General features: G+C 37.7%; 1 protein-coding gene across 1 annotated transcript in view; it reads right to left on the reverse strand.

The window, feature by feature from the left end:
- LOC755161 (MAM and LDL-receptor class A domain-containing protein 2) overlaps positions 1 to 22,802 on the reverse strand; it is an 81,064-nt gene that overhangs the window by 12,839 nt on the left and 45,423 nt on the right. The window contains exons 50-70 of the mRNA XM_030993776.1: positions 22,421 to 22,566; positions 21,972 to 22,088; positions 20,857 to 21,091; positions 19,931 to 20,157; positions 17,706 to 17,829; positions 16,951 to 17,067; positions 16,299 to 16,439; positions 15,481 to 15,737; positions 14,732 to 14,816; positions 13,863 to 13,991; positions 13,157 to 13,306; positions 12,666 to 12,772; positions 11,441 to 11,605; positions 4,903 to 4,993; positions 4,048 to 4,203; positions 3,431 to 3,532; positions 2,640 to 2,758; positions 1,969 to 2,124; positions 1,169 to 1,358; positions 835 to 981; positions 157 to 254 (exon numbers count right to left, since the gene is read on the reverse strand). Of these exons, the coding sequence (XP_030849636.1) occupies positions 157 to 254; positions 835 to 981; positions 1,169 to 1,358; positions 1,969 to 2,124; positions 2,640 to 2,758; positions 3,431 to 3,532; positions 4,048 to 4,203; positions 4,903 to 4,993; positions 11,441 to 11,605; positions 12,666 to 12,772; positions 13,157 to 13,306; positions 13,863 to 13,991; positions 14,732 to 14,816; positions 15,481 to 15,737; positions 16,299 to 16,439; positions 16,951 to 17,067; positions 17,706 to 17,829; positions 19,931 to 20,157; positions 20,857 to 21,091; positions 21,972 to 22,088; positions 22,421 to 22,566 (3,059 nt within the window). The remainder of the gene's footprint in view (positions 1 to 156; positions 255 to 834; positions 982 to 1,168; positions 1,359 to 1,968; positions 2,125 to 2,639; positions 2,759 to 3,430; positions 3,533 to 4,047; positions 4,204 to 4,902; positions 4,994 to 11,440; positions 11,606 to 12,665; positions 12,773 to 13,156; positions 13,307 to 13,862; positions 13,992 to 14,731; positions 14,817 to 15,480; positions 15,738 to 16,298; positions 16,440 to 16,950; positions 17,068 to 17,705; positions 17,830 to 19,930; positions 20,158 to 20,856; positions 21,092 to 21,971; positions 22,089 to 22,420; positions 22,567 to 22,802) is intronic.

Here is a 22,802-nt window from a genome sequence, read left to right on the forward strand (position 1 = left end):
CTGTATTCATTTAGTATTTCTTTAAAAAAAAGGTACATTTAAAACAAAAGTAGTGAATTATGCCTGAAACAAGAATTATCAATTTTCCTACTAAAAAGTCAGGAGAAACAGCATTATCTTTAAACAAATAAATAAGAAATAAGATATATATCTCACCTGACAGTCACCAGCCTTAGGTCTAGAATAGATGAGACCATCGAGCCTTGCTCTCTTGTTAGCATCCTTGTCATATGTATACAGGTAGAGATAATGTCCTGCATGAAAGGTATCAGATGGAATAGGGCTTGAATTCAGATTATGTTCAATCTTTTACTTAGAAATATGAGTACATTTAGGACATTTTCGGGTAATCTTGATTATTAGCTATCACCTGATGGATTATTAAGGGTGTGATCCACCCAAGGAGCACAACAATACACCCTTGGACATTTTCAGGTAATCTTGATTAACCTATCACTAGTTGGGTTATTTAAGTTATTAACGGTGTGGTCATCCCAAGGAACAACAACCTACCAAACCACAACCTACATCACCACCACCGCCAGTACCCTTACCACCGCAAATACAACAACTACTACCACTGCCCGCACTATTTCCACAAACACCACCCCCTTCTTTAACTTCTTCAAACAGCATTCATAATGCTCCGTTATAGAAATATTAAGTTTCTTTATTTCATGTATATAATTATACGTTAATCGCATTTTGTCATGAAGTTTAAATTGTTAGCAAATTTGTATTATACCTCTCGTTTACATGTTCAGATATTTTATTTGAAAAATGCAAAAAATTGAATTTAATGAAATAAAAGAAAAATATTGAAGAGCTTCTTACCTGATGGATTATTAAGGGTGTGGTCGACTCCTGGCGCACCGCCCTGCGCCCCCTGGTTACCCGTCATCCACAACCAATCAAGGTCATCATCTCTGTTTTGACTCCAATCACAGAGATTCATCTCAAAGTCGCATCTCTGATATGCGTCTAAAAACAAACACATACAAAAAGATTGCTTGGTACATACTTAATATCAGCTCTCATTGACATATGTACTAAAATGTTAAAATAAGTAACTCCATATCTACCTAAGACATAACAAAAAATACACAATAATATCTGGTAGACCACGAAACTTCTATATTCTTTATGGAGCATTGCATGTTTTACTCACCACAAGTCCTTTCGTCCGTCCCATCGGTACAATCGTCCGAATAATCGCATTTCTTGGAGAAGGGCACACATAGAAGATTGTCGCATTTGACCTCGCAAGGAACATACGACTCCACCTTGCAGCCATCAAGTTTGATGTCATCGACGGCGATCATGTCACTGTCGTCCGACATGACGACGACAAATTTGATCTGTGAGTAGAAAGAACATGATTAGAGACAGAAACATACATGTTCGCTTTTACCTTCAGTGGCAGATTATGATATCAAAATCAAGTATTTAGAAAAATATCAAATATTGGTCATGATGTTTGAAGCAACATGTTCAACTTGGTTGAGAAAGTTGAAAGTTTTGTTTGCCTCTTTTCATGAAGTGATTGTGAGAATATGATAAATCTTAATATGTAACGTTTATATCTTCTAGAACTTTATTTATCAATCTAGATAAAGTGATAGATACTGACCAATAACGTTCAGAGAAGTTATAGACTTTACCTATCGAAGATAAACCGCACTTTTTGTTCTTGTCCTCTTACCGAGGTGTTTTATTTCACATATTTCACATTTCATATATATTTACATCAATTTACATTTTAACATAATAAAAAAAGACAAAATATTTAAATAAATAGTTACAACCTAAACATTTCTTGAAAAATTTCTTTGTGTTTCGTTAATAAAAAAAACTTTGTTTATTTGCTAGATAAACCGCATTGAACCATATTTTCGCCATCATTTCATGATGGGAGGCAAGAACAATATTGTGTCAACTTCAATTGGAGAACAGCGTATTCCTCTATACCTGGTAGCTTGTTATTTGTCTTCCCAATCCGACCGTGGCTTGGGTCCACGTTGCAACCGACGTTGAGGGCACCAGCCACAAATCAGCCTTGTCAGCGGGGTCGCTAGCATTGATAACTTGCATGTAGAACTCGGTCAGTGGAGCGCTGGTTGACACCTAGATCAAAGAATACAGATTAGATTAGTCAGACAATGAGTTTAGACGGAGGAACATGAATGGTAACTGAGATACGAGACATTATATAGTGAATCTGTCGCAACGGCTATCTGTCAATAAAGACAATGTGCCTCTCTCTTTCTCGAACCCCCCCCCCCCACACACACACACAATGTCTTTTAGAACATGCTAAGAAAGGCCACTGGTCTACAGTGGTCTGTGGTGGATTTATTAGCAACAGATAAGAGTTTTGTTGCTGTATATAATTTTCCTTGTGTTTTGCTACTCTGCATTGACAATTAATTTATATGATATATGCTTACAAACAGGATATTGATTTGTTGCATTGCATTGTAACTGGGTTAATATGACGTATATGTTTATAAACAGATTAATGATGTACATCAATGAAGTTCAATATAACCAATTCAATACATTACACAACTTTGACGGTATAGTATTTCTCCATCAATGAACAAAAAGGTTTTGTGTAACCTTGATGGACAGTCTCTTACCTGATAAAGATACCAGAATGTCATGGTGCAGTCCGGTGAGGTGTCTGGAAGGACTGTACTCACGAGTCTAGCTGGTTCATTGAACTGCCCATTGCCACTGCCAACCGTCATGTAGAAGCCTTGTTAAACAAATACCACGCACATTTATTTCATTTAGATGCCTACAAGCCTACAATAGTGGATAGAATAATATGAATCCTAGCCTCATCGTTAGAATTAAAATTAAAAATACTCTGATATATATATATGCAGTTACCAGAAAACTCATATTTCAATTCAATAAATGTGGAAAGACATGCTCCGATATTTCTTTGATGGGTAAACTATTGTGTAAAACTATTAATATGAATCTTTACGTACAAATTAAAAAATTAAACAATTAAACATGCCGTAAAAGGTATGAGGTAAACAATTCAAAACTATCTTTTGGCAAGACAATTTAATATATATATTCGTTCGCAAGAAATTAATTTGCACTTTCCACTGTCCACCAGGTAAAGTAGTAAATGGGGAAGCTGTGCTACAGCCAGGGTAATAATAATACATCCCTGATATAAATACACGCGCAATATTAATGCAGCTTTCCTTCTCTTCCTCGTTCCCTTCTTCTTCTTCTTCTTTTTTCCCCTTCTCCTCCTCCTTCCTCTACTTCTTAGTATTCTCATCCTCTCCTTCTCCTCCTTATTCTTCTTCTTGTCCACCACTTCCTCCTTTTTCTTCCTCTTTTTCTTCTTCTCCTTCTTCTTCTTCTTCGTAATATTATTATCACCAATAGTATATTATAATCTTACCACCAGCATCTTGGAGAAGATCACTCTGGTCTCTCATCCAAGCGAAGCTACCATAGCTGTCATCCTGGTAACCACAAAGTCCATTCTCAAAGTCACAGGATCCTATAAGATTTGAAAACGAAATTATTAATTGAAATATCCTCTTAACAGAAATTTGCTATCAATATCCCCACCCATCATCATAACCATCTCCATTATCGTCAACATCACTAATACATGCATCATCATTATTATGATCAAAATTATCCTCATCATCATCATCATAGCACCACCATTACTTAACCATTGCCGTGGCACAATCACCCTATTATCTTCACCATTAGTAATATCACTATCAACATTATTATGGTACATGCAGATCCTCCTCCTCCTTATCATCATCATGACCACTCTCCTCCTCCTCCTCCCTTGTGTCATCATCATCGACATCCTCCCCCTCCTCCTCCTTAAGATCATCATTACCACCACCATCACCATCCTCCTCCTCCTCCTTAAGATCATCATCACCACCACCATCACCATCCTCCTTCTCCTCATCCTTATTAGATCATCATCACCGCCATCATCACCATCATCCCCATCATCACCAAACAAGTCTTTTTCAATAAACTCCTTACCGCAAGCAGCCTCATCCTCTCCTCCAGAGCAATCGTTCTCATAATTACAGTAGAGCTCCAGGTCAATACAGGTCAGATCAGAGCACGTCCACTTTCCGGGTCCACATGGACCGTACGTAACGATAGGGGGCGACGTTGCACCGGGTTGTAATTCATCTTTTCGAGATAAAAAAATCCAGCAATTAATGAATTAAGTTTTCAGCGTAATGAGCTCAAAAATGAAGAGTAATATACGTGTCATTGGAACAAAAATGAATGGATCTGACAATAGACAAACATTGATTGTAAACTGTTTTTCACAGTAGCTCATACACAATGTATGTTTTGAAAACAGAGAATGAGACTTTGAACAGTGTGTAGATTTAATCTTTTGATCTTTAATTTGTGACCCACCATCGTGAGATGGACATAAAACTGTGATGTTTACAAGTTATATGTCAAAGTTTTTTTGTAGAAACTTTGGACACAATTTTTTTTTTCAAATACAAAAACATATATCAAATAAAGGGAGTTATATTATATTGGAGGTTTGTATGAATTAGAATTGACAATTTTCGTAATGTTATCATAATTAATTCATAAATATTTGTTAATATCCTCGTTGAAAACTATTTAATTCACCCGGTACCAATAATTGTATTTCAATATTCAGAATGCGAATAGGGTACATTAATTGTTGCTAGGTAGGACAAACATCTTGGCTTATCCTACTTACCTGTAATGTATGTAATTTGCATTCTAACTATTCACATACAATTATATGTAACGGGTAAATGAAATCATTTGTAACCAGAGACATAACAACGATTTGTGCATTAAATTTGATTACATTACGAAAATGGTATATTCACTTACTTGGAGATCTGATGCAATCAGGTGTTATAGAGGTGTCATCAATGGCTATATCACCAGCAGGGCCATCGCCTCGAAGAGCTTCGATTACGATCTAATAACAAAAAAAGAAACAACCAACATATTTGTGATCTTATTACATGTACATGTTACATTGTACCTGTAGTCCAGGCATAATTTGATATGACCTCCCACTAATTGCAACAGAAAATGTCTCGACTGTTTTGTGCTCTTGGAGGTGTCCATTATAACATATCAAAAGTCTTAAGGAATCCAGGTGGGGGAAAGTGCCATGGCGGCCATTTTTTCAAAATGGCCGCCATGTATAACTAATATTGTACAATTCTGGGGATTTCTTTTTAACAGCACCTCATTTTACCATGAATAAGGTGTCATATGAAAGACAATTACATTTCCTACAAGATGATACCTCATTCATTGGGTTTCGGGATGATTTGCTTACCAATTTTGAGCCAAAAGTGTGATTTTTTACCATTTTTTTCAAAAATGTGAATTGCGCCAAAATACATATTTCTCCATATTTATTTGATTATTATGCTAACCAACTTGAAACTTGCTGAAAGACTTTTCAGCATCTTGGTTGATATCATATCCAAATTTCAAGTCTATTACTTTTCAAATTAAAAAGTTATAGCGCTCTAAAGTTGAAACTTTGTTATGAGCCAAAATGGCAAATTTGGTTGCTAAGGGCTATCTTCTCCTTAGCAACGGTAACATATTGGGGTGAGAAATAGAATATATCACGAGAAATTGCTATCACCAAGCAGGTGACTACTTTTATAGGAAGTATGATGTCAAATGATGCATTTTCATCCAATTTTAATAATAAATATCACTTAGTTCCCGTTGCTATGGTAATAATATGCCTAGCAACCGATATAAAACACATATTTTTGTTGTAAATCTAATATTTCCCATATCTCTGCTTCTAAATAACATAGAGAGTTTTGATTTTAAGTGCTAAACATACAATTCCAGAGACAAGGAATCAAATTAATTAAATTTTTTATGAGCTAAACCTAGCCAAAAAGCCAAAACGGCAGCCATTTTCCAAAATGGCCGCCATAAACCTGATATTTCGCAATATCTCTACTTGTAAATGACTTAGGGCTTTGATTTTCAGTGCTAAATATACATTTTCTGGGCCCAGGAATCCTTTGAAACACATTTTAATGAGCTAAACCTGACCAAAAAGCCGAAATGGCAGCCATTTTCCCAAATGGCTGCCATACACCTGGTAATTCCCAATATTTCTACTTCTAAAGGCTTAGAATTTTAGTGCAAAACATACATTTTCTGGGGCTAGGAATCCAATGACACACATTTCAATAAGCTAAACCTGACCAAAAAGCATTATTCTGAGGATGTGTCAACTATATACCATGGCATGCCGTATGCCTGATGGACAACGTACATGTATAGGTCATAATTATTCAAGGACATTATCTTGTAATCCTGTGACGAAAGGAAGGATGCCAGAAACAGTCAAAGCCCGTGTCCTCCATGTGCATGACCTTCATGCTGCAGATGCAGTGTACCACCAGGTCTGCAGTGTTAACTAATGCTGTGATGTCTCATGGAACAGACATACCTGATTTCAGTTCGGAGTTTGTCTAGTATGCTGCAGACAAATGTAGACCACAACATCTGTACCCTTTATGGTAACAATACATTCCATGGCATGGGGATGATTGCTGCCATAACCCCAGCCACCAAGATATCGATGGAGGTGACCTACCCTCAGGGCGCAGGTCACCTCCATCGATATCTCCACGGTGGGACGTATTCCTATCCATCACCACAAAGAAGAGAGCCGTGGTATGACAACACTGACATACCAGAAGGTGATCAACATGAAGGCAAAGGACCTAACAGCAGACCTTGATCTCATGTGGAAGACATCCGTTATGTTCACCTCACCAAGACCGGCATGGTCTGGACTGATGCAGCTAGTGCATCATGTTGACCACCCCGGGAAATCATCGGTGATGTTTCTCCCAATGATCGACATGAATCCCAGCGATGTCACTTGCATCTATTCCACACTGAAGTCTGTGTGTGAGCATGCTTGTCGGCATGGTGTTACGCCCATCATCACCTTTGACCAACCACTATGTTGGCTAGCCCTCATGATCATTGACCAACGATTCAAAGAAGGGTTCCATGTTGTCAGAAGAAGTGATCGCCTATGGGCTGGTCTGTCCGTAGATCTCACCATCGAACAGGTCCTAATGAGGAGTATGAAGACCAGCGGTGGCCTGACGAGAGGGCGAGGCATGGCAGAGCAACAGCGTCTCATATGGCTGCTCTCCATGCCTGCCTGTGCTGAAGTCAACAATGCTATTCAACAGCTTACAGGTGTAAACTATAACACTGGTGAACAAAACAAGGGCATGAAAAATGCTAGACAAGCACGTGACATGAAAGACACACATGCAGTTATCAGCTGTCTGAAAGAGAGAAAACCCTTCAGCTCAGATCCGAGCTTACGCAGCATTTCGACATGGGTACATGCAACCAGAAAAGTCAATGTGGATTCAGCAAAAACTGTTGGAACAGCAATCCTGACCAATATGGATGGACAAATTGCTGCTGACTACATTCAAGAGGAAGGATCAGGCCATCACCTTGGCTTTGAAATCGGCAGTAAAGATTGATGGTGAGTCAGTACAAGTGGATCCCCAGCTGCTTTTCCAGCGACTGACAATTGCTGCGAAAGCTACAGAGGCTCTAGAGTCTGTGTTCAAATATGAGCTGTGCAGTTACCCACCAACTCTGTTTGATTCCTCACTGCTGCTCCGACAGCCCCATAAGCCAGTGCTAGCAGATGCTATCAGGACACTCCTGACAAAGGATGCACCAGGAATCACAGGCCAAGTCCACTACTTGTTGGATGTTGGGACACTAGTTCAGCGCATTCCATAGGCACGTGGCTCAACATACAAATGTATCTGCACGCAATACACAGAGTATGTCCCAAAGAAGTATGGACAGGCAACAGTCGTGTTTGATGGATATGATAGTACATCAACAAAGGGTACAGCACACCAAAGACGTGCAAGAGGGAATGCTGGAGCAACGGTGACGTTTGATGAAGATTTGCAGGCTACAATGCAGAAGGAACAATTCCTGGCAAACAAGACAAATAAGCAGCACTTCATCAACATGTTCAGCACCAAACTAGGGGCAAAGAACTGCCAGACACATCATGCTGCAGGTGACGTTGGTCTCCTCATAGTGCAGAAAGCAGTGGAGTCTGCAGCCACCACTGATACTGTGCTGATCGGAGATGACACAGATCTACTCATCTTGCTCATCTACCACACCAACCTCGAGTCATGTGACCTGTTTTTTCAACCCGAGCCAAAGAAGAATGTGAAGATACCGCGTGTCTGGAACATGAAGTCTGTCAAACAGCAGTTAGGCCCTGATGTTTCACAGCACATTTTCTTCATGCACGCTCTCCTGGGATGTGATACTACTTCCCGCGTGCATGGCTTTGACAAGGGAGCTTCCCTTCACAAATTTAAAACCAGTGCGCAGTGCGCACTTCCGTTAACAATCAAATTGTGTTTGGCAGACCGACAGCGTCCACCGATGATGTTGTAGATCGAAGCAGGAGAGAAAGCCTTGGCTTGCCTGTACAATGGGAAGCCTGCAGAGTCGCTCAATGTGGTGCGACATAAGCGGTTCTGCTAGAAGGTCGCCTCCAGCATTTCTCATGTTCAACCCCAAAGTCTACCGTCCACATCAGCAGCAGCGAAACACCACAGCCTTCGCGCCTACTACCAGGTCCGGCAGTGGAAGGGCATTGCAGCTGATGAGCTACGATCAGATGACTGGCGGGAAAGCAGTGAAGGAGTCATGCTCGTACAGACGGACTTGCCACCAGCTCTAGAAGAGCTCCTCAAGATGATCCGCTGCAACTGCCAGATAGAATGCAGCAGTCTGAAGTGCACCTGCAAGAAGCAGAGCATAGAGTGCTCAGCTGCATGTGGCAACTGTAGAGGGTCAGCATGCACGAACTCAACCCAAGTTGCATGTGACAGTGATGACGATGAATAGACTTTTTGAGGAAGATTGATGGATCGAAGATGTGGTAACTACATGCAGTATTATAATAATTATGACCTATACATGAACGTTGTCCATCAGGCATACGGCATGCCATGGTATTTAGTTGACACATCCTCAGAATAATGCTTTTTGATCAGGTTTAGCTTATTGAAATGTGTGTCATTGGATTCCTAGCCCCAGAAAATGTACATTTTGCACTATAATTCTAAGCCTTTAGAAGTAGAAATATTGAGAATTATCAGGTTTATGGCAGCCATTTGGGAAAATGGCTGCCATTTCGGCTTTTTGGTCAGGTTTAGCTCATTGAAATGTGTTTCAAAGGATTCCTGGGCCCAGAAAAGGTATATTTAGCACTGAAAATCAAAGCCCTAAGTCATTAAGAAGCAGAGATATTGCGAAATATCAGGTTTATGGCGGCCATCTTGGAAAATGGCTGCCGTTTCGGCTTTTTGGCTAGGTTTAGCTCATTAAAATTTAATTAATTTGATTCCTTGTCTCTGGAAATGTATGTTTAGCACTTAAAATCAAAACTCTCTATGTTATTTAGAAGCAGAGATATGGGAAATATTAGATTTACAACAAAAATATGTGTTTTATATCGGTTGCTAGGCATATTATTACCATAGCAACGGGAACTAAGCGATATTTATCATTAAAATTGGATGAAAATGCTTCATTTGACATCATACTTCCTATAAAAGTAGTCACCTGCTTGTTGATAGCAATTTCTCGTGATATATTCTATTTCTCACGCCAATATGTTACCGTTGCTAAGGAGAAGATAGCCCTTAGCAACCAAATTTGCCATTTTGGCTCATAACAAAGTTTCAACTTTAGAGCGCTATAACTTTTTAATTTGAAAAGTAATAGACTTGAAATTTGGATATGATATCAACCAGGATGCTGAACAGTTTTTCAGCAAGTTTCAAGTCCGTTAGCATAATAATCAAATAAATATGGAGAAATATGTATTTTGGCGCAATTCATATTTTTGAAAAAAATGGTAAAAAATCACACTTTTGGCTAATAATTGGTAAGCAAATCATCACAAAACCTATTGAATGAGGTATCATCTTGTAGGAAATGTAATTGTCTTTCATATGACACCTTATTCATGGTAAAATGAGGTGCTGTTAAAAAGTGATCCCAAGAATTGTACAACAGTAGTTATACATGGCGGCCATTTTGAAAAATGGCCGCCACGGAACTTTCCCCCACCTGGATTCCTTAAGACTTTTGATATGTTATAGAGGACATATTTCTGGGTATAAAACAGTTGACAGACTTTCTGTTGCAATTAGTGGGAGGTTGACCCCTTTTTTTTCACGAAATGCCTGGACTACTGGTCCATACACACAACATAATTATAATAATAGTCACAATTCTAAAGCGCGTAAACTACGTTTCTAAGCGCTTTACATTGTAATTATGTAATTCATGATCACGATAAAATGAAAACATGCTGTGCTGGATTCAAAACTAAGTTCATGTGTTATCTTCACTAAGTAACACAGTAAAACAACACCACGTTATTTATTGTTTACATCTTGTAATTAGTTATAGTATGTAATCAGCTGGAAAGTGATAAATGGAAATGTTATCTATGTCATATGTAATGTACATGGTCTAGAAATCTTTCATGTCCAATGTCACACATTGCATATTTAAATTAATATTACAAAAATAAATTGTTCTCAAATGATTTTGAATGCTTATCGGGTCTCTTCAAATAAACTGTTGATCTATGAAGAGTTACGGAGAGTAAATATTTCACACAAAAGGGTATACGAGAGATTTTTGTATCTTTGTAACATCTGCAACGTCCTAGTAATCATTGGACGCAGTAAGATGTAATAGAAAAAAGTGAGCGTGATTAAAAAAAGCCTTTAAGTTAGCTGTGACTCAAAAGAGAAAACATTTAATGTCATCTGGACGTCAAGATCTGATGTGACTTGAACATCCTCAAGTTCCGAATAAACTTTGAAAACAACAAGTAATCAAATATTTACGACTTTGGGATCGACACTTTTTGTCATCGACGCCTTTCTATCATCTGGGACGCAAACGAAATGTCATCTTATCTGGAAGTTAAGATCTAATATGCCTTCAAGTTCACCAACTTCTGAGTAATCATTGAACACTACGAAATATCATCAACACTTCAGGACGAGGATATAATCAATGACTCTTTTTCTTAATTTTGGGACGCATAAGAGTACAAAACAAATGTTACCTGGAAGTTGAGATCTGATGTGATTTCAACGTCCGCAAGCTCCCAGTAGTCATTGGAGCGCCCAGTCTTGGTAAACAGAGATGTGAGGTAGGCTCCGACTTATTAATTATGAATGTTTGAACTCTGCAAAATATCATCGAAAATTCAGGAGGGGGATATAATCAATGATTCTTTTCTGTCATCTGGGGCACAGAGGAGAACTATTCTTACCTGGAAGTTGAGATCTGATGTAACTTCAACATCGGCAAGCTCCCAGTAGTCATTGGAGTGCCCAGTCTTGCTGAACAGGGATGTGAGATAGGCTCCGACGCCGACCCGGAAGTAGATGTTGAAGGTTCCGATGTCATCACCGAACATGTGGTACCACACACGGAACTGATGAGATAGAAATTTGATAACAATAAATTGTTAGCTTGTACAGCATCCTCAGTTTAATGACTTTAAAATGGTAAGCATGTTGTTTTCATATGTCCTGATAGATACGAAAGAGTTATTTCAATCTCTGTATCCATCGCTCTTTCTGTATCACTTACTATCTATATTCTCATGTATTTATATGTCAAGGTATGTATTTCTGTGTCTTGCCTTAAAAATGAACAGTTTCTTCATAATCAGTATACAAATTCCCTGTTCGGTAATAATCCCCTTGCTCTGCTGCAAGCTTTTTCTTCTCTCTGTCAATTTGTTCTACATCCCTATCTTCATTTATCCATTATCTCTCTATCTATTCATCTCTTTATCTATTCATCTATCTGTTTATCTGTATCTCTACAGGTCCCCTCACATATCAATATATTTATCTATCTATCTTCATATCCATTGTCTACCTTGAATAACTGTTGTATATTAGACATGGCAACTGTGAAAACATTTTCACCCTTTTTGTAAAAAAATAGCTGAGATCAGAATTGAACAGCAGATGTATTTTCTTTTTTTCAAATGATTAACCAAATAAGATAGAGGGAATGTGGATCTTGTTGTAAAATAACTCAAAATTACAAATAAACAAAACAAACAGGAGTTTTATGTAGCGTAGCTGCTTATTATAGAAAATACATTTCCAGTGGCAGCGGTGGGATATGAACCATTAAAATGTGTATTCCATAAGGCTTGTTAACACACATGCCACAATTAACAACCTAAGAGAGAGAGAGAGAGAGAGGGGAAGACACAGAGAAAGAGAGATAAAAACGAAGAAAGTGAGATAGAAACAGAGAAAGAGAATGAATGAAAGAGATAGAAATATAGATAGAGAGAGACAGAGAGAGACAGAGAGAGACTGAAAGTGGAGAAAAGGGAGGTGCGGACGCTAAACAGCAAACATTAAATTTCTGTTTCTAATGAGTATTAAAGTGCATATGGGACGCAAGAATCTTTATTTCTGTTAGCTTGTGTGTGAACGAGTTCTAAAATCACGTTATGATGTGGACCTTACCCTGCAGTATGTGTTCTGATTGACCTGTTGATATGCAGGACTGAACAGTCTTGCTTTATCTCCTTCTGATAATCCCTGCTGGCTGGAGTCCATCACAAGATAGAATCCTGGAAAATCAACATGAATACACAAATTAATAAATTCGCACAAAATTTATTGTTTTTCACGGACAGGCTTTAATAGCTCTTGTTAGATTTATCCCTCTTTTAAACTGATAAGAAAATACGCTTCTCGATGTTTCACTCACATGTGAACTCAGCTGAAACCACATATGTCAAAAACTAGATTCCTACATGGCTCTTTAAAATGACGTTAGTGTCGATTCACAGTTCGAACATTAGGTCTATTTATTTGGGTGTTACCCATTATGTAAATGGTCTATCAGACATATTGCATTTGACCAGCATGAATATTCTACGCCCACTATAATAATAATACGAATAAGAATACATGTATTGATGGTATTCTTTTGAAATCCAAATCAAAGTTACCTGTATATTGTGTGGTATGGTCTCTGTATGGCCCGGTAGCATAGTTCTCTGTATCCGATGGTCCGGTCTTTCTGATGAAGTCAGTATCATCATATATATCTTGAGTCCAATCACAGAAGTCGTCCTCAAAACTGCATTGATCATATCCTCCTACATAAATAATAAGTATGTATAGGTAATATTAATAACATGCAATAAGTAATAGTAAGTTCATTGACCATGAATCGCCTTTGTTTAAAAGTTTAAAATCAAAAGGTTTTTAAAAATTATTATGTTTAGAGCCGATGAGAATCCAGATCCTTTCAATCAAGGTACTTGACATGTTGTGTAGTTCAATATATGATATTTAATGTTAATGAACATAAAACCAGTGGTGTTAAATACTAGGCGAAACACAAAATTCCATCTTTTGTTGCCCAAGCCAAATAACATTAGCCTATACAAAAGTTATTCACTTGTCAATGATTGCTTCATGGAATAGCATACCTGTAAATGATTTTATATGTATTTAGGATGCCTGCATATCATATATTACAAGTCAGTACATGAATAGTAGTTTTCACAAAGAGAGAGCTAATTAGAAAGAGAGAGAGAGAGAGATAAAGGGGGTGATGTGGATATCATAAAGAATCCATCGTTTAAATTTGAAATATGCAATCTTGATCTGTCGTCAAGTATAGAGAAAAGCATTGTTTAGTTTTATTACCGCAGAGGGCAGGCTCCTCATCCGACCCATCCCCGCAATCATCAGTAAAGTCACAAAGACGACTGGAGTCGATGCATGCATTGCGGGTACAACGGAACTCATCACTAGCACACGGCGACGACTGCTCATCTATAGTAATTAAGAAGAGAGAAAAACAAGAAAAAGATGAAGGAAATCAATAAGAATATAAATAAAAACTGTTTCAAGCAAAATTAAATAATTGCATGGAAAACCATGCGGAAAAATGTAATCCACTAAAAATTTGCAGGAGCAAAATCTTTTTCCTAAACGATCTTTTCACTCAAATTATTGCACATCAAATCTCAAATGTCAACTAACAAGTGACATTATATGAATACAACTAATTTCGAAACATTGTAACAGAAGATGATCCAGCAAAGCCCTCCCCCCCCCCCCACCAAAAAAAAAGGAAAGAAAAGTCCCCCCCCCCCCCCCCTGGCGCTCAAGGGGGGGGGGGGGGGTAGTGAGCACATTTTTTTTTTTTTTTATCCTAAAAAAAAATTCAATTTGCACCCCCCCCCAAAAAAGGTAAAAATCACGTGATTTTACATGATTTTTTCCTCAAGGGGGGGGGGGGGGGGTTCCCCCCTGTATCCGCCACTGCTGTCATCAGTCTGAACCCCCAAATAAAAACAAATACAATTCCAATCATTAAATATCTACTTTCAACCTATACAACACTATCAGAACTTATTTAGAAACATAGTCACTAAAGGTAACGCACCACTAGAATCAAGCAATATCCTAACCATGTATTGTAAAATATATTAACACAATATGCATTAATTTTCCTTGAAGCAGTGTGACTAAAGAGAGTAGAAAATTATCTTTGATTGTTTATAGGCTACCTGGCAGAGCACATCCTTCCATCCTGACGTCATCAATGGCGACATCACCGAGAACATCGAAGTTACGGACCGACTGGAACTTCACCTGTGAAAGCAAACGGAACGAAATTAAACATGCGCATATAAAATAGATTTCATGCAACTTTCTTATAACCAAAAATGGTTTAGCGCCTCACCATTTTGGCCGGAGAGGGCGTAAATCAGGGCCAGCCATCGCGGGATATTCGTGTGAGGGCTTGATTCTAAAATGCTCAAGAAATCCGATTGATAATCCAGCTTAATCGGTAACTAGACTTTGATTCATGATTCGTGTTTTTCAAGTATGATGAATGTATTGACGATTCATACAAATATGTATAATGGACACTCTTGGAGTGAAATGCAACAATTAATCGTCTTTTTTATCACCGAGAGTGTTGAATGCTGTGCCTAGGTGGAGAGTGCATGAGCTGGTATATATAGTACGGGCGCCGGATCCAGTGTTGGAGTGCTTCAATATTTTTGAGTCGTGAAATTGATACAAAGTGAATATGAATGGAAAAGACGATTATTATTTGAAATTTTCGACATGGAAATTTAAACTTCAGTGGTGGATCTCGTGGAGCAGAAGATTTGTTCCAACAGTTCATATTAACCAGGTGCATGCTTTTTTCTGATTGGTTGTTCACTTACAAGCATATACATTCTTTCTTATACTAGTAGTCACGTAAAACAATCATCATCAAAGAAACAAATATGTAATGTCTTACGTTAAAACCACCGGGGATGCGGCCCAGTCCAGCGATGCCCTCCTGCCATCGGTCCCCTTGGTTTCCGGACTTGAACCAGGGCAGCATCAGGAAGTACTGTTCCTGGATCCAGACTTGCAGGTTCCCGATCTCATCCCCTAGCATATGGTACCAAAAACGGACCTCGCAGGTCGCCGCAGCGTTCCGGTGCATGCGCGATGAGAGTACGGCATAGGCCGCCCCGCTGTCGGGCGTGGTCCCAACATACATGTACCAACCTAGGGATAATGAAGGGAGATAGATGGCGTTAATTGGAGTTGACACTTTGGATATCTATGGTGTTTTACAAAACCTATTTCTATATCAGTAGGAAAGACAATATAGGATGGAATAAACGAGATACAAACTGAGGGAGAATATAATGATTAAAATATATAGGCCTATTTATTTTGTAAAGGAGTGTACCAAAAATAAAAGATGCATTGTGTTTTTTGACCCAGTTAAAGGCAAATATATGGAGCAAAGTGATTATCTATGTATTTCCATTTATATCGTCATAACGGTGCTACCTAGTTTTAATATATAGATTTCAACACATAGTACCTGTCTTCATTTATATTAATCTTGGCTGTATGTTGTTTTTTTTTCAAATCTAACTTCAGCATTTTTGAAACATTGAGAATTATAAAAATATTTAAAAAAACTACGGCAATGAAAGATGGAAGAGCAAAACCAGACAACTTGTTTACACCAAGAAAAGACCAATTAAAGTGTCCCAACATCCCCAAAATCATTTCAACATTCCCAAAATTATATATGCAATGAGTAGCCAAATTTACCGGCTGCTGTGAGTGTCGTGTGATCATAAGCAGGGCCTGTGTTGCTATCCGGTGTAGATCCTTGGTTACGTATGAACTTGTGTGTTCCATGGCCTGCGTTCCACCATCGACACGTATCTACCTCAAACGTACAAGTTGTACCTAATAAGAAAAACGCGAACAAATTGTAATTAAAATTGAAACAGGTGACGCTCAAAGTGCGGTTTATTTTGATGGTTCTGGTTTTTACATATCCATATTTTATGTTACGCATTGTCAGTTTTGTTTACAAGAAATAACATTGATGACAGGAGGTAGGTACAGACATGATCGTCTTTGTCTCGGACACTGTAAACATAATTATAACCATTTTTCTTCTTTATTCATGTTGTATCAAAGCATAAAACATTACATGTATATGAGCAAATGTACAAATGATGAATACAGAAGCTTATCCAAGAAAGATACAATGAAAAACAAGATTCTAGTATTTAGATAAGGTTGGACGTGCCTCCATCTTTACAAAAATAAAAAATATAGATTGTTTGTTTATCTTCATAATAATATTTTAATTTCTTTTGAAAAGATGGAAATGATAAAGCAAGTTATGGTAAGGTAAGGTGGAAGAAAAAGTGTCAGAGATGGAAAGTGTGGTATGTGCTCCAGCCCTTACCGCAATCGAGTTCATCGGCACCATTCCCGCATTGAGACACAAAGTCACATATCTGATTAGTCGGCAAACACTTGTCCGTTCCATCATTACACACAAAATCACAATCGTTTGGCGGATCTAAGAGGACAAATATGAACAAAAATCTTCAATTACTGTAAATTAGTACTTGATATATTTTTCTAGCCTCAATCTGACATTAAGACACAAAGTCACACATTTGCTTTTTCGGTGGCGCCGGGATAGACACTTGTCTGTCCGAATGTAGAATGAATAATGTTAGAGAGGTCCACAAATATCAAACATCAATATTCGAGTTACATAAGCACCTTCCAAAAAAAAAATCTCACAGTGGATGTAAGACATGATTGATAGTGATGCCAAGGAAAATTTACAGAAAAAACCTTTTTTTCAAGGGATGTCAATACTTGTTTATATATTCAAAATACAATTTATTCAGCTTGTTATAAATATATCTCTGAGAATGGTGGTCATTTAAGTAATTACGAATCAGAAAAACAGAATTATATAAATATTTAAGACGATAATGCCTGAAAAGAGTAATTTTCAGGAACTATCTTACTTTCAGAAAGTGAAGCTTGATCGTTAAGATTTTGTTTTACCTTATGGATGTATTTGAGCTGTAACAGAAGTACGGGCGTGAATATTGTCGGGTACTTTTTAGTATTAAATTACTAGTAAAATAGTTTCAGTTGTAAAATTGAGTATGAAGTCATTACAAAATCTTGTTCACTCACCTGAACATACACCATCGTAGAACATGACGTCATCTAATGAGATATCACTTAAATAGGAAGCTCCGACTGTGCCCTTGAATAGAACTTCATAAGAATAGGCCGAAAGGATAGGATCCAGTGTTATCTATGAAAATAATAGAAACTGTGTATTATGATGCTAATAAAAATGAAGTAGATAGACTAAGAGCAACATGTATGTTTAAACATAATATCATAGGTAGTGACGTCATAAAATGAGATATCAGTAAGGCCGAAGGAATAGGGTCCTGTGTGATCTATGGAAATAATAGAAACTTTGTATTTTGATGTTATTGAAAATGAAGTAGATAGAATAAAAGCAAACTATATATTTAAACATAGTATCATAGATAGCGACGTCATGAAATGAGATATCAGTAAGGCCGAATGGATAGGGTCCTGTGTGATCTATGGAAATAATAAAAACTTTGTATTATGAAGTTATTGAAAATGAAGTAGATAGAATAAGAGCAAACTATATATTTAAACACAATATCATATATAGTGACGTCATGAAATGAGGTATCAGTAAGGCCGAATGGAGAGGGTACTGTCTGACCTATGGGAAATAGTAGAAACAACTTACTTTGACAAAAACACTAGAACTAAATCATGATAATAATAACAATGATAGTATTGATAATAATGTAAATAATATCAATCACAACATTAGATTAGATTTCAGATTTTATTTCCGTTTCAAAACAAACAAAATATAAACAGACATAATATAATACAGTCAAATATAATATAAACAAAGTAAATTCAGTATTATGTAGAACAAAATTTAGTTGATAAGAAATATTGGGAAAAAACAGTACTGAACAATAGAAAAAAAAATGACCTTCATGAAGTAATTCAAAACGGAGGGGCTTGCTAAAAAGGCAGAGCTTGTATGAGGCAAGCCCCTGACTCAGTTACATGGATACGCTTAAATAATTATGGTCGAAAGCTAATACCAGTAAAACACACTAAAAGGGAATACAAAAAAAAAGAAAAAGTAAAAGTAAAAATAAAAGTAAGATAAATATAGTAACAGAGAGAGAGAGAGAGAGAAAGGGGAGAGAGCAAGAGAGAAATAGAGAGCGAGAGAAAGGCAGGAAGAAGGAGATGGGGACAGGAGGCAGGTACACCACCAGGTCGTTAGGCTTGTTTAGATTATTCTTAAAAAAGAAACAAAAAAGGAGGAAAGGAGGAATAACAAAAGGAAAGATTTGTTTTATCTTTCCGTAGGTTTAGATTTTTGAGCTTGGCTTGTTGGTGGGGAGTATTGGCTGATTAATGTTTTCCTAAGTTTACGTTTAAAATTGCTAAGACTAGGGGCTTCTTTTATATCGTTGGGAAGAGAATTCCAATAGGCACATCCAGCGAAGACAAATGAATTCTGTGCAAATAATGTTCGTGTTAAGGGTAAGTGATAACAGTTCCGTTGTCTAGTCGGGTAATTGTGTACAGAGGCATTTTTGCAGAACATATCGGAAAAAATTGCGGTAAGAAGCACTCAAAGACAAAAAATGATACTACGTTTTTAAAATCACAGAAGAAAATAAAGACCAACATGAAATACACTGACTCATTAAATAAGTACATCCAATTAAATTACTGAAGGCAGAACTATCTATCAAGAGGTCTTTTGAAAGAGGCAAGACAAATTATTTCTCTTACGTAAAGCTTGGAGTTGTTCAAGGTTTTGATGCAGTCATGCAATTTTGCTCGAACGTTTACATTCTTGTTCAGGGTGGACTTCCCCATTAACCTTTCTTTATAATTAAAGCCCCACTGTACTACTTGTAGCTACTTGCTCCCTCTATATAGAAAACAATGTCTTATCGGTGACCATTGGTCCCCGTGATCCTCTTTTTCTTGTGCAAATTGGGAGCTGAGTTGATGAGATAACCACCTGTCAGTGACAGTGGTGAAGTGTGACGTTATCAAAAAATCTATTTTTTTATAATTTCTCAATTTTGTCTTTTCTTTTTCTAACCATTAGGAGCCAGAGCATATAACACTGAGTTCCCATAGGACACATATTTATTCAGATGGTCATATCTCAGCCAATACTTACAAATTCAATTGGTTTTCGACATTTGGACATTATTTTTGATGCTCTTTCGGAAAATGAAGAAAAAATGAGAAATTCTAAAAAGTAGATTTTTATGACGTCACAGCTTCGGTACTCTATAGACGGTATTTAAGGGGGACCATACCTGGACCTGTCGCCAAAAGTCACCGGTATCCTGATTCTGAGACCACTTGATACTCGGAGAGGACGAGCTGTCTGGCCATACCTGGACCTCTAGAGTACCCACATCAGCCCCGCCCATGTGATAGTAAAACTCCATACAACGTGTAGATACCGCGAGGAAGTCACTTGACTTGAGCATTGTGACGTCACCTTCTGCGCGCCCGGTGGCCTCGACGTACACGTATGTCCCTAATGATGAGAGAATGGTAAATGATATACAAATGTTTATCAAATTGCCTGATATGGGAAACAGAATAAGTCAGATGTTTTGTTTGAATAACTCCATTTTACCTTCATATATGACAAAAGGTCAATTAAATGATGCACTGCATTTTTGACTGTATGAGAAATAGTTCGAACTATCCCATCAGCCCCGTCTATATGAAAGTGAACTCCATACAACGTGTGGATACTGCCAGGAAATCGCTTGTATGGAGTATTGTAATGTCACCCTCGAGCTGATAATAACAAATTAAACCAAAATTATTTTTTGTCAATTTCGCTTAATAAATCACAAACATTTTAATCTAGTACACCTAGGCCCCGTCTTGCTTAAAGTTGATATTAATCGCAACTATGTACATATTATAGAGATAACAGACTGCAAACTTGCGATTGCTATAAAGAGGACTTGCGATTGATTTGGATTAATCGAAACTCTTCGTAAAACGGGACCCAGGTCTTTATTGAAGCATGATAGCATTACAAGAGCACAACAAATAAGTTTTATTTGTATTCCCCCTTTTTCAGAGGAAGGGAGGGAGGGTCATGGCCTTGAATGAAATAAATGAAAATGTTAATACTCTAGACATTCAAGAGCGGAAGTAATGAACTGAAAAAACAAATATTCAAGAAATGTATCATTGAAATCATTGAGACAATTCTGACCGTATAGTGTTCCAAGTGTGTGATCGACGCCTGGACCAGTGTCGTCAGAGGGCGTCCGTCCCTGAATGAGCAGCCAATCAAAGTCGTCATCGTTCTGTTCGTTCTTCCACGTGCACAGCCCGTTCTCGAAGGAACACGCACCAAACGGCGTGCAGGGCTCGGTCGAGATTATGACGTCATCAATGGCAACGCCGGCGCTGACTTGGTAGAGATTGCTAGAAGCTTGGAATTGGAACTGAGAATGGAAATTTAAAAAAAAGAAAACAAAAATGAGGGATAATGTAACTTTAATTCTACAGTTCCTCCAGGAAAAAATGCCTTATTTTATTTCATCGTCATCGACATATAATCAGCACCATCATAATCACTACCATCAACACCATCGTCGTTATCACCATCGTAAATCATCATCATTATCCTCCGTCTCCTCCTCATTATCATCATCATTACCAAACCACACCGTCATTACCATTAGCACACTAATTGTTTACCCTATATGATTCTGAGCTGGTGTAATTGATCTCTGCTTAATGCCTTTCGTCTGATATTGTGACTGTATTCATAAAATAACCACCATCTTCTTCCTCACCACCACCTTCACTATATTAATCATTACCATCTTCATCAACGCCACCATCTTTTCCATTATAATCACCACCACCACAACATGCCACCATCATCATCATCGTTATCACCATCATAAGTCCTCCTCCTCCTCATCATCATCATTACCACAATAACACCGTCATTAGCAAAAATAATGAAGTGCTTTTGAATAAAAATTGCTTTTTGTTTGGTTTCCCAGATGGTACGCAATATATCTTTAATTTAGTCATTTTATATGCAAAACACTCTATATTCTCTGCGAAATACAAAAGGGAACGGCTATCTTTGGATTATTTTAAGAAGATGCTTAAACGTTGTTATGAAGTTGAGCGGGTTCTTTCTATCAAACGCAATATATTTGTTGTATTACCTGATAAATGGAGACATGTATTGTTTGTTTTACCGATATGTCCCAACATGTACTTTGTTCAAATGTATTGTTTTGTTGTTCCTCAAGAATGATTGAATACATTTTTCTTTTGAAAAAAAAAATGTAAAAAATGGCTTACCTTGTATGACTCTGAGCTGGTGTAATTAATTTCTGCCACATGCCACTCGTCTGGTCCTGTGACTGTATTCATCGCCCATAGCCTGGTAGATCCTCCGCTCCTTGCATGCATGGAAACCTTTAATGGGATTACAAATAGAAATCAAAATCTAAACGCTCCATAACCTCGGACAGAACGTAAAAGGAGCAGGCTGCTTTGCTAGAAAAACAAAGATGACCCCCCACACACAAAAATGAGTTATTAGTTATATTGGCATGCTAATCCAAAAATATCGGAAACCGAAGGAAAAGAAGAGGAAGAAGAAGAAGAGAAAGAAGAAAAAGAAGATGAAGAAGAAAAAAAAGATGACAAAAGAAGAAGAAGCAGGTTGAGAAGAATGAAGGAAAGAAGGAGAAGGGGGGTCCGGACCCCCGTTACCCATCTGAATCCACCTTTTAACAGACACTCACCTGTAGAACAGACGCTTGTGATGTTCCCATGTAGTAAGAGAACTTCATGCATTGTGGGGTAGGTGTAGGATCATAGTAACCCGTCTGAATGGTAGCATAGTCATTGCTAGAGGAGAGACTGGTCATATCGGCAAACATGACGTGTCCTTAAAAAAGAAGAAAAATTGTACAATGCACTATCTTCTAAAAGAGGTGTTGTTGTCTAGCGGACATATTAATGGAACATAGACTAATTGTCTCAGTTGTGTTCACTCAAGGCGAGGTCAAATACATTGAATTTTGGATAGTAGCATTGCCAAAAGTGAGAGAGAGACACATTGGCAAGCATGTGTGTCCTTAATAAAGAAGAAAAGTGCAGAAACACGATTCCCACCATTTTGAG

Source organism: Strongylocentrotus purpuratus, unplaced genomic scaffold (assembly GCF_000002235.5).
Source record: "Strongylocentrotus purpuratus isolate Spur 01 unplaced genomic scaffold, Spur_5.0 spur5_scaffold_20, whole genome shotgun sequence".
Lineage (NCBI taxonomy): Eukaryota > Metazoa > Echinodermata > Echinoidea > Camarodonta > Strongylocentrotidae > Strongylocentrotus > Strongylocentrotus purpuratus.